The 18,678-nt window shown below is 46.3% G+C and overlaps 1 protein-coding gene across 3 annotated transcripts in view; it reads right to left on the reverse strand.

The window, feature by feature from the left end:
• MYLK (myosin light chain kinase) overlaps positions 1 to 18,678 on the reverse strand; it is a 270,170-nt gene that overhangs the window by 90,235 nt on the left and 161,257 nt on the right. For all 3 annotated transcript variants that reach the window (XM_073634487.1, XM_073634486.1, XM_073634488.1), the window contains 2 exons: positions 7,783 to 7,899; positions 3,607 to 3,681 (listed from right to left, as the gene is read on the reverse strand). In XM_073634487.1, coding sequence (XP_073490588.1) covers positions 3,607 to 3,681; positions 7,783 to 7,899 — 192 coding nt within the window. The remainder of the gene's footprint in view (positions 1 to 3,606; positions 3,682 to 7,782; positions 7,900 to 18,678) is intronic.

Genomic DNA, 18,678 nt, shown 5'->3' on the forward strand with positions numbered 1-18,678 from the left:
GGTGCCACCATTTTTTTTCTTGCAGCATCCTATAAAGCAACCCTTGCATGCATCAATAGAAACACACAGCCCCAAAGCCTAGGATGGCAAGGCACTTCCCTGATCCCCCATTTTTCTTGCCCCCCCTTATCTAAACTACCAGACTGGCGGAGACTGCACTGCCCACTATTAACTCCATCCTGTGAGCAGTGCTGGGACAAGGTCATCTATAGCCCAGGGCAAATACACCAAACGGCACCCCCCTCCTCCTCTCCAAGATGTAGGCCAATCATTTATCAGCAAGCCCCCCCCCCCAAAAAAAAAATTAAAAAAATTTGAGCACTAGTATGCATGCTTCTCCCCTAAGCATACATGTCCACCTCCTTCCAGGACAAATCCACCCCCTGTTGTACCCTCCCCCTTCCTGATCCTAAGGAATCAATTTACAGCCCTTTTCACCCTGAAACCCCCTAATGTCATCTCTTGACCCCAATTGCATGTCAGTGAAATGGTGAATTACACCAACAATTTTGCTCACCCCCACCTTGCGTCTTCAACCAGCAGACTGAACACAGCTGTCTGTATCTCATCCAATCACGTGGTTGAAAACCAATAGTGGCAACCAGGGCTATCTCTTAATGCATGGGCACTGCCCAGGGGCCCCAGGTGCATGGGGGCCCCATGATTGTCTTGCATTACATCACACTTGCCAACTGTCCCGGATTAGCTGGGCCAATCACACTTTTTACTAAGCTGTCCCAGGCAAGCCGTTTCCTGAGCAGCATCCTGGAACCTGTACTCTGTCCTCTTGATGCCAGTATTGTGCCCTCCTGACCTCCTTGTACTGTGCCCTTCTGCCTCACCCCTGTACTGTGCCCTTCTGTCTCACCCCTGTACTGTGCCCTTCTGCCTCACCTCTGTACTGTGCCCTTCTGCCTCACCCCTGTACTGTGCCCTTCTGCCTCACCCCTGTACTGTGCCCTTCTGCCTCACCTCTGTACTGTGCCCTTCTGCCTCACCCCTGTACTGTGCCCTTCTGCCTCACCCCTGTACTGTGCCCTTCTGCCTCACCCCTGTACTGTGCCCTTCTGCCTCACCCCTGTACTGTGCCCTTCTGCCTCACCCTGTACTGTGCCCTTTTGCCTCACCCCTGTACTGTGCCCTTCTGCCTCAACCCAATACTGTGCCCTTCTGCCTCAACCCTATACTGTGCCCTTCTGCCTGTGCCCTTCTGCTTCACCCCTGTACTGTGCCCTTCTGCCTCACCCCTGTACTGTGCCCTTCTGCCTCACCCCTGTACTGTGCCCTTCTGCCTCACCCCTGTACTGTGCCCTTCTGCCTCACCCCTGTACTGTGCCCTTCTGCCTCACCCCTGTACTGTGCCCTTCTGCCTCACCCCTGTACTGTGCCCTTCTGCCTCACCCTTGTACTGTGCCCTTCTGCCTCACCCTGTACTGTGCCCTTGTGCCTCACCCCTGTACTGTGCCCTTCTGCCTCAACCCTATACTGTGCCCTTCTGCCTCAACCATATACTGTGCCCTTCTGCCTGTGCCCTTCTGCTTCACCCCTGTACTGTGCCCTTCTGCCTCACCCCTGTACTGTGCCATTCTGCCTCACCCCTGTACTGTGCCATTCTGCCTCACCCCTGTACTGTGCCATTCTGCCTCACCCCTGTACTGTGCCCTTCTGCCTCAACCCTGTACTGTGCCCTTCTGCCTCAACTCTGTACTGTGCCCTTCTGCCTCAACCCTGTACTGTGCCCTTCTGCCTCACCTCTGTACTGTGCCCTTCTGCCTCACCCCTGTACTGTGCCCTTCTGCCTCACCCTGTACTGTGCCCTTGTGCCTCACCCCTGTACTGTGCCCTTCTGCCTCAACCCTATACTGTGCCCTTCTGCCTCAACCATATACTGTGCCCTTCTGCCTGTGCCCTTCTGCTTCACCCCTGTACTGTGCCCTTCTGCCTCACCCCTGTACTGTGCCCTTCTGCCTCACCCCTGTACTGTGCCCTTCTGCCTCACCCCTGTACTGTGCCCTTCTGCCTCACCCCTGTACTGTGCCCTTCTGCCTCACCCTGTACTGTGCCCTTGTGCCTCACCCCTGTACTGTGCCCTTCTGCCTCAACCCTATACTGTGCCCTTCTGCCTCAACCATATACTGTGCCCTTCTGCCTGTGCCCTTCTGCTTCACCCCTGTACTGTGCCCTTCTGCCTCACCCCTGTACTGTGCCATTCTGCCTCACCCCTGTACTGTGCTATTCTGCCTCACCCCTGTACTGTGCCATTCTGCCTCACCCCTGTACTGTGCCATTCTGCCTCACCCCTGTACTGTGCCCTTCTGCCTCAACCCTGTACTGTGCCCTTCTGCCTCAACCCTGTACTGTGCCCTTCTGCCTCAACCCTGTACTGTGCCCTTCTGCCTCAACCCTGTACTGTGCCCTTCTGCCTCAACCCTGAACTGTGCCCTTCTGCCTCAACCCTGAACTGTGCCCTTCTGCCTCAACCCTGTACTGTGCCCTTCTGCCTCAACCCTGTACTGTGCCCTTCTGCCTCACCCCTGTACTGTGCCCTTCTGCCTCACCCCTGTACTGTGCCCTTCTGCTTCACCCCTGTACTGTGCCCTTCTGCCTCACCACTGTACTGTGCCCTTCTGCCTCACCACTGTACTGTGCCCTTCTGCCTCACCCCTGTACTGTGCCCTTCTGCCTCACCCCTGTACTGTGCCCTTCTGCCTCACCCCTGTACTGTGCCCTTCTGCCTCACCCCTGTACTGTGCCCTTCTGCCTCACCCCTGTACTGTGCCCTTCTGCCTCACCCCTGTACTGTGCCCTTCTGCCTCAACCCTGTACTGTGCCCTTCTGCCTCAACCCTGAACTGTGCCCTTCTGCCTCAACCCTGAACTGTGCCCTTCTGCCTCAACCCTGTACTGTGCCCTTCTGCCTCAACCCTGTACTGTGCCCTTCTGCCTCACCCCTGTACTGTGCCCTTCTGCCTCACCCCTGTACTGTGCCCTTCTGCTTCACCCCTGTACTGTGCCCTTCTGCCTCACCCCTGTACTGTGCCCTTCTGCCTCACCACTGTACTGTGCCCTTCTGCCTCACCCCTGTACTGTGCCCTTCTGCCTCACCCCTGTACTGTGCCCTTCTGCCTCACCCCTGTACTGTGCCCTTCTGCCTCACCCCTGTACTGTGCCCTTCTGCCTCACCCCTGTACTGTGCCCTTCTGCCTCACCCCTGTACTGTGCCCTTCTGCCTCACCCCTTTGTGTTGATTAGTCTTCGATTTATGGAATGCTTTTTATATTGTTTACATTATTGAAAGTACTAAAAAATGTTTAATCCTATCAACTATTTATAATTTAATTCTTGAGAGTAGGTGCGTAAATTGGGGAAGCTGGTAGGGGGTCCAGTGCATTACTTTGCCCAGGGGGCCCATGATGCAATTAAGACGGCCCTGGTGGCCACTGGCCAGATTCTAAGATAAGTAATATAAGGGCTCTGATTGGTCACTATAGGGGCTCTTTTTGGTCTGGATAGGCCCATATGGGTAAAACTGAGCGCTAGCTCTGCTCCTTCTCTATCCACTCCTCCCAACTAAAATTTAGATAAGTGATTTGAGGGCGACACTTACTCTCCGCTGTACCGGCTGGGGCCGCATTACTTCGAGGCTTTTTGGTTTTCTTTATTTCATTTTTTCCGGAAGTATCTGAAACAGAAGAGAAGAAATATTAGCGATGGACATGGAAAAGAAGAGGATACAAAGCAGCCATCGCCTGGGACCCCCGAGGACACAGGGGGAGGTTTAATGGTGGGCAGAATGGGGCGATAAAAGTGGGTCACAGATGACAGCTGAGTCAATATAGAGATCTTGTGTAAACCGCTTCATGAGGGTCACATTGTATGCCCAACAGGTGTGTGTGTCCCCCCTCATAGGACCGCACTTAACCCCGCCGCTGGGGCCAGGGAAATATCTAACTTCTCACACACATGTTAAAATTGGCATTTTATTTACTACAAAATTACTTAGGAACCGCCAAACATTTTGGGCTTGATTTACTAAAGGCAAATAGACTGTGCACTCTGCAAGTGAAGTTCCTCCAGAGTTTTGTAAATGAGGTGAAGCTTTGCAAAGAACACCCAATCACACGCAAGGAAAAAAAAAATATATATAATTTTTTTTCTTGCACATAATTAATTGGATGATGGAAGTCAGCAGAACTTCTCAATTTCTCTGGAGCAACTGCACTTTGCAGAGTGCACAGTCTATTTGCCTTTAATAAATCAACCCCAATATATCAACCCCAATCTTCACCTCTCACGGTGGACTCAGTTTGGAAAACCTTCAGAGACAGGGGCCCCCTAGAAAAGGAGGATCCGCAGTTCTGGGCCCGTAAAGCACCCCACCAGGGATATGGCTAGAAAAACCAAATACTTGATCCCGGGGTCCAGCTCTCTAAAAAGAGGAAGCGTTACAGGTAAGACCTCGTTTCTTCGGACACGAGGCCCGGGTACCATCCAATTCGGCCTAGAAAGAACACCTTGAAATGGATCCGGTTCACATGGCTTGCCCCAGTATAGGATATAGGATATTCCCTTTGGAGCTCAGCACAGCACATCTTTACACGTGACCAACACCTACCCTGTTTCCCCGAAAATAAGACCTAGCGTGACTGTCAGTGATGGCTGCAATATAAGCCCTACCCCCCAAATAAGCCCTAGTTAAAGTCCTTGTAGGTCTTATTTTCAGGGTAGGGCTTATTTTCGGGGAAACAGGGTAGGGCTTATTTGGGGGTGTGGCTTATATTGCAGCCATCACTGACAATCACGCTAGGTCATATTTTCGGGGAAACAGGGTAAGACACTGGCGAAAAAACTGAGGTATCCCCAGTAAGGGGAGGGGTTATATAGGGGGTTGAACTTCCTGTGTAGGGTGTGACCAGTGTCTAATCACCTAGTGATACCCTATAACCCATAAGTAATTACTGAGGTTCTGTGTCCCGTGATGTACGGGAAAGAAATATATTTTAGGGCACACAAAATATTATTCAATATTTTTTTGTAAATTAGAAAAGATGAGGTTGCATAGAGTAAATAGATACCGAACATGTCAAGACCTCAAATTGTGTGCACTGGACTGGCAACAAACGGCGGTACCTACAAATCTCCATAGATAACGTTTTAAAAGCCTTTACAGGTTATCATTGTAGAGTTAATCATGAATGGTGCTAACAAGCCCCCTTGCTATAGAATTGGACAGGTGACAGGCCCTCTTCATGAAGACATCAGGGGGTCAATCAGACCCCCGATATCTCCTTTGCCCTTCAAAGTAGATGATCAAACACAGGTTGTGCTTGATCAGCTGCTTTTAAATGATGGCCTTGAAAGGGCAAGTAATGAAATCCAGTGGTGGCCCATCCATTAGGGGCGCAGTGAGCCCACCCAGTTGTGTGACAATAGCGAATAAATATTTGCTAATGTCTTCCTGTTTTTCCTCCCGGCCAATCAGGAAGCGGGTAAGGAGACCCAAATGGCCGGGAGTCCTAAGACCAGATTGTCCGCGATTCCTAACTCCTGATTGGTGGGGAGGAGAAGCGACCGCGGGGACTCGGGAGGAGACGCAGGGGGGAAGCCGCCAGTGGGAGAAGAGGGGACTGACCTTCTTGGTACCATACTAGTGATCGGAAGGGTGTTAATGCCCCACCACTGCACATAGGTGTCCATGCAGCTCAAAAGTTCCATGCTGACAGTGCGCTCACTGCAGGCCCCTAGTACACCAACCAAGCTGTCACTGACAGCTCCCATTCTCTGTATGCGGCTGGCAGCCAGCAGGATGGGCTTCTGATCATAAGACCTCCCTGACAGCCAATCACAGAGATCACATGATCAGGGAGCCGCCTCCATCTCCCGGGGTTAACACTGAATTAAAGGGCCACCAGGAGGTGTCAGCAAGCGGTTAACTAATGTTTCCTTTTTTTTTTTACAAGCTGCATTGTTTGTTATCAGTGTCATGTGATCGCAGTCTATGGCCCATTTGGGTACCGTACCTTATTTCATCAATTGGTTAATATACTACATATATCACAAGTTTTATCCGGTCCATGTACAGTGCCTTGAAAAAGTATTCATACCACTTGAAATTTCCCACATTGTGTCATGTTACAACCAAAAACGTAATTGTATTTTATTTGGATTTTATGTGATAGACCAACACAAAGTGTCACATAATTGTGAAGTGGAAGGAAAATGATAAATGATACAAATAAATATGTGAAAACTGTGGGGGTGGGGCATTTGTATTCACCCCCCTTTACTCTGATACCCCTAACTAAGATCTAGTGGAACCATTTGCCTTCAGAAGTCACCTAATTAGTAAATAGAGTCCACCTGTGTGTCATTTAATCGCAGTATAAATACAGCTGTTCTGTGAAGCCCTCAGAGGTTTGTTAGAGAACCTTAGTAAACAAACAGCATCATGAAGGCCAAGGAACACACCAGACAGGTCAGGGCACAACTGCAAACCTACCAAGACATGGCCATCCACCTAAACTGACCAGCCGGGCAAGGAGAGCATTCATCAGAGAAGAGCCAAGAGGTCCATGGTAACTCTGGAGGAGCTGCAGAGATCCACAGCTCAGGTGGGAGAATCTGTCCACAGGACAACTATTAGTCGTGTTCTCCACAAATCTGCCCTTTATGGAAGAGTGACAAGAAGAAAGACATTGGTGAAAGAAAGTCATAAGAAGTCCTGTTTGTAGTTTGTGAGAAGCCATGTGGAGGACACAGCAAACATGTGGAAGAAGGTGATCTGGTCAGATGAGACCAAAATTCTACTTTATGGACTAAAAGTAAAACGCTATGTGTGGGGAAAACTAACACTGCAAATCACCCTGAACACACCATCCCCACTGTGAAACATGGTGGTGGCAGCATCATGTGGTGGGGATGCTTTTCTTCAGCAGGGACAGGGAAGCTGGTCAGAGTTGATGGGAAGATGGATGGAGACAAATACAGGACAATCTTAGAAGAAAACCTGTTAGAGTCTGCAAAAGGCTTGAGACTGGGGCGGAGGTTCACCTTCCAGCAGGACAACGACCCGAAACATCCAGCCAGAGCTACAATGGAATGGTTTACATCAAAGCATATTCATGTGTTAGAATGGCCCAGTCACAGTCCAGACCTAAATCACATTGAGAATCTGTGGCAAGACTTGAAAATTGCTGTTCAGACGCTCTCCATCCAATCTGACAGAGCTTGAGATATTTTGCAAAGAAGAATGGGCAAAAATGTCCCTCTCTAGATGTGCAAAGCTGGTAGAGACATCCCCAAAAAGACTTGCAGCTGTAATTGTAGAGAAAGGGTTTTCTATAAAGTATTGACTCCGGGGGGCGCCATACAAATGCCCCCCGCACTTTTCACAGATTTATTTGTATCATTTATCATTTTCCTTCCACTTCACAATTATGAGCCACTTTGTGTTGGTCTATCACATAAAATCCCAATAAAATACATTTATGTTTTTGGTTGTAACATGACAAAATGTGGGGAATTTCATGGGGTATGAATACTTTTTCAAGGCCCTGTATACGGACTCAATTTTTAAGCCCCCATGAAGGGAGCTCTGTCCTCCAAAACCCATCGGCTTTTTCATATAACCTTCTACTTGATTACACATTGGAATAAATATGAGTAAAACATTTTTGCTTCATATACACCAAAGGTCACACCTCACTCTTACATGACTGCATCTTTACCTGGAATGGGAAACTATCACAAGCTGATGTTCACCTACCACAGCCTGATAACCTACCTTCTATAGAGACATTACAGGAGCACTCTGCCTTCCCCGCTGAGTTCTCTGCTATACATTTATACTGGCCGCCGTCCTCCGGGTACGTCTTCTCTATGGTGAGAGTGCACAGGGGGCCTGTTAGAGGAGAAACAAATTATGAACATGTATGACTACGATCATTACTGAGATCTAATATATGCAGATACATAGAGAGATCACTGAGCCGGTCACATAAGTCTCTGTACCAGAGGAGCTTACACTCTAATGTACCATCCCCCACAGTCACACACTATTATTATACATTTATATAGCTCTGACATATACCGCAGTGCTGTACAGAGATCACTGTGCCAGTCACATCAGTCTCTGTACCAGAGGAACTTACACTCTAATGTACCCTCCCCCACAGTCACACAATATTATTATTATAATACATTTATATAGCTCTGACATATACCGCAGTGCAGTACAGAGATCACTGAGCCAGTCACATCAGTCTCTGCACCAGGTGGTGATGTTCTGCAGGGTGCTGTTGGCTCACTCTGCTGTGATCTCAGCTGAGAGAAGCAGCAAGCCTGGGGCCTGTCCTGCAAAGGTGGAGTCCTACGGAGGTGGAGGCTCTACAGAGGCACTGAGGCCTACTCCACATGCTCAAGCTGCAATGGATCCTGGGCCTGTCCTTATGCAAGAGGAATCCTTAGCAGTCTTACAGGATAGAGTGGTGAACAAACTTCGCAGCATTTCTAATGAGGAACAGAAACTTGCTGTAATGAAACAAGATCTCACGAAAAAGAAATCCCTGCACAGTAAGTCTGGAAACAGTAAGAGGGAAGTCTCCAAGCTGAAGTCTCTGGAGGAGGCATTAAAAAAGCAGGAGAAGTTGGTCGCCTCTCTGAAGGAGAGCAGCAGTGTGTTCAGAGTAAAATGTGAGAATGAGGAGAGATTCCAACAGATGAAGGAGAGTGCCTGTGCCAGTACCAGCCAGAGGGTGGATACCAGAGCAACGGCGACAGTATGGATAAGGAAGTGGGTTCACATGGTGTCCCCAGTACTAACCCTGTCTCAGGATCTGTTATGTCTGAGTCAGTATCTGCCCACCTCCCTCCCCAGCAGCCTGGGTCATCTCAAGAGGAGGTTGAGGAAAATGGCGGATTGCTGCAGGCCATTAAAGAAATGGAATCTCCCTTGAGTGGCACAAACTCATCTGATGAGGCTCATGATAAAAGAGTGCTTGCTGAAAATCTCTGTGTGTGTGGAGGACTTTCCTGAGAATGAATCCACCAACAGATCCTTGCAATCAGCAGGGAATGCAGGAGGAGCTGGCTATGAGGAGTCCCACACGGACACTAACAGTGCAGAGCAGAAATGTTGCATGAACATTAAAACTGCAGAGCAGGAGGGCCGTATGAATGCTGAAACAGCTGGTGTTTTTTCTAAACAGAAGACTTTACTTGATGACGGGACTGCTGGTATCTGTGGGACTTCTGGGACTATGGTGAGCGGGACTATTGTGCTGGAGGGGAGGAGGGAGGATCAAGTGGTGAGTAATTTACCAAACCAGGTTTCAGAGGTTCCTATGCAGCCAGTTAATGTGTCATCTGTCCCAGTTATGAACTATGCTAAGGCTGTGTTGGGACAAAGTCATGCTGCTAGTGGTGGAAGGGAACCAATTGTGCGGCTTTCAACTAACACACCTTATTCCATTAAACACAGGAATGTGGTACAGTTCAGGTGGGAGGGAGAAGATATTCCACCTACCAGGAGGGTGGTTGGGGATAAGATCCTAGCCATGGGATTTAAGGCGGAGGATATTTATGCTGTTATCAGTCCGGCTGGTTCCTATGAATATGATTTATCATTTGTGCATCCAGAATCGCTGAATCGCTGAATTGGGAGCGGTTTGAGCATGTATATAGGGGCCAGCCGGACTGGAAGGGGCTTGTCCCCAAAGTTGTCTCACAACAGCCCTTGATTAAGAATGTGACTATCCTTACAAGGAATGAGTCTATACCCCCCGAGGATTTATGGGTCTGGTTGAGGAGGTTTGGTGAAACGTTGTGTCCCCTAAAAAAGATTGTGGATGATAGAGAAATCTGGACGGGTGGGTGGTTGGTGTCATTGAGGTTGAGTGTATGTGGGAATGTGGTCCAGCATTTGCCCTCCTCTGCCTTTATTGGTAGAGAGAGGATTACTGTCTTCTACCCTGGTCAACCTAAGCTGTGCCATAAATGTGGAGTCAAGGGACATTTCTCCTCTAAATGTCCAGAACAGAAGGGCTCTTTGTGTCAGGAACTGGGGCATCTGGCGAGGGACTGTAGCATCATTAAATGTAACCTATGTGATAAGGTTGGCCACCCTTATAGCCGGTGCCCTGAGGCTTTGCACAATAAGCCAGAGCTAGTGGAGGAATTCTTCCGTCTGGATAGAGAAGAGTCTGGGTTGGTGGAGGTTGTACCAGTGGATCCTAGTGTCTCTGTCCCGTCAGAATCTGTGTCTGTGAGGCCCTCTGTGGTGTCAGTGTCCCCCCAGTCTGTGGTTCCCCAGTCAGTGTCAGAAAGAGTGGTTGTCAATTCTGTGTCTGTACCTATTGTTTCTCCTAGTGTAGTGAAGACAGTGGAGGGTGCTGGACCAGAGTGTATGGTGGTGTCAATCCCTCCTGCTCGGCGTGGCAGAAGTGTGGCTGGAGGTCGGCAGACACCGAGGGGTGGAATGAGGGATGGATTGGATGATGGTGTGGGGGGGTGGGGGGTGGGAAGGGAATGAGGGTGGCTGGTGCAGAATACAAGGTGAATGATTTGGAAGTCGGGGTGAATGATGTGGGGGAGGGGTTAATGGGGGGGTTTTGGAATCGCATCCTGATGGCGATTAGATCTCAAAAGGTTTCTTAGCCTGGATTGTGTTTAAGTTGAGGTTCGGGGTTTGTAGTCTTTTTTTGTTGTCATTAAAATATGTTTGTTAATATGTTATCTTGTCAGGAAACGGTTTTCTTTACTCGCTGATGTAAGCACGCTTGTTTTTGTTTAGTTGTTGTTATAAATAAATATGTTTTTAATAATGAGCTGTATGTTTCTATGATTTTTTTGAAACAAAAATGTACACTCTAATGTCCCCTCCCCCACAGTCACACTAACAATAGGACAACTTTTAATAAATGATGATTAATCAGACTTTTCAGGAAGGATCTGGGGAATCACATCCAAGATTATAATGAAGATTTACAGCGCACTTGTTACAATGTTCCAAACAAGAATGTAAAATGTTTGGAACAGAAGTTCAATGACTTGAACTTCAGTGAGTAGAGACAATAAACTGTCACTGCCGCTCATCCAATCATTGCACGAGGATCGAGCGTTCGCATCGCTCACCAGATCAGGACTATTTCTAATCCAGAGCAATCTAAGCAGCAGCCTATCTCATCACTAAGCAAAGGGTACCAGGTTCAGAGTTTGTCTCAGGTTTGAGGAGCAATCTCCCCTCCCCCAGTGATCAGACTGTACATTGTAACTTTGTAAAAGGAGAAGAAAGCATTTCCTCAGTCTCCCCTCCCCCATGATCAGACTGTACATTGTAACTTTGTAGTAAATCGCAAGGTGAGAGGCTGCAGCAGAGGGCTGATCTGTGTCAGACATTATGTTATCTTATCAGTACATGTACACAGGATCCCCGATCTCTCCTCTATGTTATCTTATCAGTACATGTACACAGGATCCCCGATCTCTCCTCTGTTATCTTATCAGTACATGTACACAGGATCCCCGATCTCTCCTCTATGTTATCTTATCAGTACATGTACACAGGATCCCCGATCTCTCCTCTATGTTATCTTATCAGTACATGTACACAGGATCCCCGATCTCTTCTCTATGTTATCTTATCAGTACACGTACACAGGATCCCCGATCTCTCCTCTATGTTATCTTATCAGTACATGTACACAGGATCCCCGATCTCTCCTCTGTTATCTTATCAGTACATGTACACAGGATCCCCGATCTCTCCTCTGTTATCTTATCAGTACATGTACACAGGATCCCCGATCTCTTCTCTATGTTATCTTATCAGTACATGTACACAGGATCCCCGATCTCTCCTCTGTGTTATCTTATCAGTACATGTACACAGGATCCCCGATCTCTCCTCTGTGTTATCTTATCAGTACATGTACACAGGATCCCCGATCTCTCCTCTATGTTATCTTATCAGTACATGTACACAGGATCCCTGATCTCTCCTCTGTGTTATCTTATCAGTACATGTACACAGGATCCCCGATCTCTCCTCTATGTTATCTTATCAGTACATGTACACAGGATCCCCGATCTCTCCTCTATGTTATCTTATCAGTACATGTACACAGGATCCCCGATCTCTCCTCTATGTTATCTTATCAGTACATGTACACAGGATCCCTGATCTCTCCTCTATGTTATCAGTATATGTACACAGGATCCCCGATCTCTCCTCTATGTTATCTTATCAGTACATGTACACAGGATCCCCGATCTCTCCTCTGTTATCTTATCAGTACATGTACACAGGATCCCCGATCTCTCCTCTATGTTATCAGTACATGTACACAGGATCCCTGATCTCTCCTCTATGTTATCTTATCAGTACATGTACACAGGATCCCTGATCTCTACTCTGTTTTATCTTATCAGTACATGTACACAGGATCCCCGATCTCTTCTCTATGTTATCTTATCAGTACATGTACACAGGATCCCCGATCTCTCCTCTATGTTATCTTATCAGTACATGTACACAGGATCCCCGATCTCTCCTCTGCTATCTTATCAGTACATGTACACAGGATCCCCGATCTCTCCTCTGTTATCTTATCAGTACATGTACACAGGATCCCCGATCTCTCCTCTGTTATCTTATCAGTACATGTACACAGGATCCCCGATCTCTCCTCTATGTTATCTTATCAGTACATGTACACAGGATCCCCGATCTCTCCTCTGTTATCTTATCAGTACATGTACACAGGATCCCCGATCTCTCCTCTATGTTATCAGTACATGTACACAGGATCCCCGATCTCTCCTCTGTTATCTTATCAGTACATGTACACAGGATCCCCGATCTCTCCTCTGTGTTATCTTATCAGTACATGTACACAGGATCCCCGATCTCTCCTCTGTTATCTTATCAGTACATGTACACAGGATCCCCGATCTCTCCTCTGTTATCTTATCAGTACATGTACACAGGATCCCCGATCTCTCCTCTATGTTATCAGTACATGTACACAGGATCCCCGATCTCTCCTCTGTTATCTTATCAGTACATGTACACAGGATCCCCGATCTCTCCTCTGTTATCTTATCAGTACATGTACACAGGATCCCCGATCTCACCTCTATGTTATCAGTACATGTACACAGGATCCCCGATCTCTCCTCTATGTTATCTTATCAGTACATGTACACAGGATCCCCGATCTCTCCTCTATGTTATCTTATCAGTACATGTACACGGGATCCCCGATCTCTCCTCTGTTATCTTATCAGTACATGTACACAGGATCCCCGATCTCTCCTCTGTTATCTTATCAGTACATGTACACAGGATCCCCGATCTCTCCTCTATGTTATCTTATCAGTACATGTACACGGGATCCCCGATCTCTCCTCTGTTATCTTATCAGTACATGTACACAGGATCCCCGATCTCTCCTCTGTTATCTTATCAGTACATGTACACAGGATCCCCAATCTCTCCTCTATGTTATCTTATCAGTACATGTACACAGGATCCCCGATCTCTCCTCTGTTATCTTATCAGTACATGTACACAGGATCCCCGATCTCTCCTCTGTTATCTTATCAGTACATGTACACAGGATCCCCGATCTCTCCTCTGTTATCTTATCAGTACATGTACACAGGATCCCCAATCTCTCCTCTATGTTATCTTATCAGTACATGTACACAGGATCCCCGATCTCTCCTCTATGTTATCTTATCAGTACATGTACACAGGATCCCTGATCTCTCCTCTGTGTTATCTTATCAGTACATGTACACAGGATCCCCGATCTCTCCTCTGTTATCTTATCAGTACATGTACACAGGATCTCCGATCTCTCCTCTATGTTATCTTATCAGTACATGTACACAGAATCCCCGATCTCTCCTCTGTTATCTTATCAGTACATGTACACAGGATCTCCGATCTCTCCTCTATGTTATCTTATCAGTACATGTACACAGGATCCCCGATCTCTCCTCTGTGTTATCTTATCAGTACATGTACACAGGATCCCCGATCTCTCCTCTATGTTATCTTATCAGTACATGTACACAGAATCCCCGATCTCTCCTCTGTTATCTTATCAGTACATGTACACAGGATCCCCGATCTCTCCTCTATGTTATCTTATCAGTACATGTACACAGAATCCCCGATCTCTCCTCTGTTATCTTATCAGTACATGTACACAGGATCCCCGATCTCTCCTCTATGTTATCTTATCAGTACATGTACACAGGATCCCCGATCTCACCTCTATGTTATCAGTACATGTACACAGGATCCCTGATCTCTCCTCTATGTTATCTTATCAGTACATGTACACAGGATCCCCGATCTCTCCTTTGTTATCTTATCAGTACATGTACACAGGATCCCCGATCTCTCCTCTATGTTATCTTATCAGTACATGTACACAGGATCCCTGATCTCTCCTCTAGATGTAAACGCAGCAAAACGGACGTTTTAAACGTGGGTTACTATCTGTCAAGTTGAATCGTTCAGGAGAGGTTGTAAAAACATTCCGTGTACATAAAGCCTAAATGTTGCCTGAACAAAGATGGTGCCGTCCTTCTGGAGAGAAAGACAAAAGAAGGCGTTGTCCTGTGATAAATACCTGGAAGGGTTACACTGACACATTACTGAACATGAAGATATATAATCAGATGTTGGGTCTTCTTTACTTGGAAATGAATATAGGAGGTGGTAGCGGAGACACACACATACGATCGATGTATCATGCTGATTGGTAGAACAAAGCACGGAGATCCTGTGTTGTATCAATGTAGCGTGACTGAGGACAGCTGCAGACCACATGACAAATGCGGCAAGCAGTCCTTATTCCTGAACCCCCCCACAAGGTGAACATTTTTTTTGTTTGTTTCATTTCTAAATCCAGTAAATACATTTCCAGGTTTTTCTCAGATTTATAATAATGTGACATTGGAAGAAAAAAAGTGATACAATAAAAAGATTAACTGAAATCATAACCTGCTTTGAAAATCAAAGATGTCAATCAGCTCAGCGTCCCCCCCAAGTAAATCTCCTCCCACCTTCCTGGTGAGAAAAAAAAGATCGCACCGCGTTTCTGCGCCATACACAAAACGCAGCCCGGCGATTCGAATGGGCCGCCCTACGCACAACAAACGTGGTAAGACACCCCATGTACCTTTCTAGGGCTCCAATCACATCTCAGCGTTTGGTGAATGTACGCTCAAAGAGCACGGATTTGCACCCGTTCGTGAAACACGCGTCACGTTTGTGGTGCCGTTTACTGTTCATAGCCCCCCCAAAACATGGCGAGCAGATGCGTTTTGCTATGTGAAAAAAAAAAAAAGTGCAACAAAAGCAGCAAAACATGCAGTAACAAAACTGAACAAAGGCAAAAAGCTACACGAGTGACTTTGCTGCGTTTCTCACGTGTAAGGCAGCCTATTGAGATGAAAAGGCCGCCCTACCCGCTTGCCGATCGCATCACACGAGGATGTACAGCGGCAAAACGGGCGGCCCTGCGCTGAATCAAGTACTTAGTACGGGATCTTGCACTTCCAGTAGGGGGCGCACGCCGCTTCTGCTGTGATTTGTCACTGGGTGCCAGCCAATGGATGTCCGCCGATCGTTGGAAAAACACAGAGGCAGAGCTCCGCCTCTCCGTCCTGACAGAGGGGGAAGGGATGGATTTTATCTCCCTGCAAAAGTAGGGAATAAAATCCTTCACATAGTGAAAGCAGCACACAATACACAAACACCGGCTAGGTACACATTTAACCCTTCGATCACCCCTAGATGTTTAACCCCTTCCCAGCCAGTGGCATTAGTACAGTGACAGTGCATATTTTTAGTACTGATCTCTGTATTAGTTATTGTGGTTGTGCCATAGATCTATCTATCCACATCCCTAAAACAGATATACACGAGAACAAAATCCTCTATGGGACTTTGGAAGGCAGAAACTCCTTGACACTGAAAACATATTTGAAAATATAATCATATTTTTTATTATTAGAAAAGTTACAAAAAAATGGGTGTATAATTTTAAAAAGTCAAAATTGGATGCATAAATATTTTACAGGTGAAACGTCAAAAAGAAGAAACACATGTATACAAAAAAAAGTGACCACTTGTCTCTTGTCCAGTGTATAGAAACAGGACAGAGGATGACCGACGCGTTTCAAGGTTAGTAACAGAAGAGCTTCTATTGTTACTAACCTTGAAACGCGTCAGTCGTCCTCTGTCCTGTTTCTATACACTGGACAAGAGACAAGTGGTCACTTTTTTTTGTAAATGCACGTGTTTCTTCTTTTTGACGTTTCACCTGTAAAATATTTATGCATCCAATTTTGACTTTTTTAAAGTTATACACCCAATTTTTTTTTTTTACTTTTCTAATAAAAATATGATTAGATTTTCAAATACGTTTTGAGTGTCAAGGAGTTTCTGCCTTCCAAAGTCCCATAGAGGAATTTGTTGTAGTGTGATCTCTGTATTAGTGTCACTGGTCCCCACAAAGTGTGACAAGTGTGTCAGATTGTTCGCCGCAATATCGCATTCCCGCTAGAAGTCGCTGATCGCCGCCATTCCTAGTATAAAAATTCCAGTATATATCTTATAGTTTGTAGACGTGATAACTTTTACACATTAGGATTTTTTTTTTTTACCAAAAATATGTATCATAATATATATGGACCTAAATTTATGAAGAAATTTGATTTTTGACATTATTTTTTTTTTTTTTATTGTGAATGTTTTATAGCAGAAAGTAAAAAATATTGTCTTTTTTTCAAAATTGTTTATAGCATAAAAAAAAATAAAAAAAAATAAAAATTAAAAAACGCAGAGGTGATCAAATACCACCAAAAGAAAGGTCTATTTGTGGGAAAAAAAGGACATCAATTCTATTTGGGTACACGCAGTGCCGTATCGCAAAACAAATGGCCTGGTCATGAAGGGGTGTAAATCCTTCCAAGTGGTTAAACGAGTCCGAAATAATGAAACGCAATTTTAGACGAAATGTGAATTGTTTTCGAATGAAATTCAAATCATTTTCGAATCGAATTTCCAAAGAGAGTAAAATAGAATAGAAAATAAAGGCATAGAATAGATCAGAATAGAAAAGAATAGAATAGAAAATAAACAAATAGAATAGAGTCAAACAGAACAAAATAGAAAAAGCACAAAAAAAAATGAAAAAAAAAAAAAACCAAACCACAGAGGTGATCAAATACCACCAAAAGAAAGTTCTATTTGTGGGAGAAAAAGGAAAAATGTCAATTTTTATTTTTTTGTGTACAGCGTCGCACGACTGCGCAATTCTCAGTTAAAGTAACGCAGTGCCGTATCGCCAAAAATGGCCTGGTCATGAAGGGGGGGGGTAAAGTGGCTATGCGTGTTTTATGAAAATGCATGAAAAAAATGCGTTAACAAAAGGCGGGGCGCGAACGAGGCCCGAGCGTCCAGCTTTCTGCATTTTTTTTTAACTGCCATGTTTTGCCACATTTTTTCGTGGTATAAAAGCGCTTTTCTTTTCTTTTTTCGCCATGGTTTACAGTACCATTAACAAAAAAATATCAACGCAAGCGCGGCAGGGGCATTTCTCGCGTTTCACAAACGCACGCAAAATCGTGCAAATTTTAAGCGCGTTCGCAAAAAACGCTAATGTGTGAATGTAGCCTAGAAAAAAAATGGTGAATCCTGCAGAATAGGTTTCTCTGGGTAACGGTGACACCTTTGTGGCAGCCGTGAGAAACAGCGCCAGAGAGCGGCTGGAGGTAAAAAGGTAAAACTGGTCGGATTTCGCAGCGCTTATTTAGTAAATCGGCCCCAACCGACGTGTCAGAATAAAATGCGATGTTTTCCAATAGAACGTCCGATGTTTGGTAAACAAGCACGAGGGACGAGTGACGCGATCTGCGTGGTTGAGATAACGATCGGCGCTGACATGTCTGAGCCTTTCATGTTGGGCCGGGTCCAGTAATTATGTGGAATTTCCTCCCTGGCCTCAGTGCGATTTCCCCCCGGAGTCCAGGAACGTCGTCCGTCCGGAAGGATTAACCCTCTCTGTGCCGCCCAACACCCACCATGGGGGGGGGGTGAGAAGACGGGCGATGCCAGGAAAACCGTTAAAAACAAATGGAGGGGATTTGTGATTGTTCGGCAGCTCGTCCTGTGATTGGTCTGAACCGGCCAGTCGCTGACCTCACTTTTCTCTACTGCGGTTAAGCAATACAGCTTTGGTCACTTCCCGCCCCCCCCGACCTGTGATTGGACAGTGAAGGAGCCTTAGGTGACCAATGAGGAGCCTCCATACAGCTGCCCCAGCCACTAAATATCCATCACTCCATTTCCAGGTAATGTCAGACCTCGCTGCTCCCTCACATTCCCATTGGACGATCACTAGGGTGCCTTACTGGCCAATAGGAATGTGAAGGAGGCAAGTAAAAGGGAGGAAGGCAATCATGGTCATATGTGGTCCACAGAGGAACGCTGTAGATGGACAACCCGGCCCATCACAAAGACTCTAGATAGATGACAACTGACAGTGAGTTTTTTTCCTGCTTTTCTCTCTAGAAGGATGGTGCCATCTTTGTTCAGGCATCATTCAGGGTCACCATCTACTTTCAAAGATGATACAATCATGTGGGCACAGCGGGTGTA

Source organism: Aquarana catesbeiana, linkage group LG06 (assembly GCF_042186555.1).
Source record: "Aquarana catesbeiana isolate 2022-GZ linkage group LG06, ASM4218655v1, whole genome shotgun sequence".
Classification (NCBI taxonomy): domain Eukaryota; kingdom Metazoa; phylum Chordata; class Amphibia; order Anura; family Ranidae; genus Aquarana; species Aquarana catesbeiana.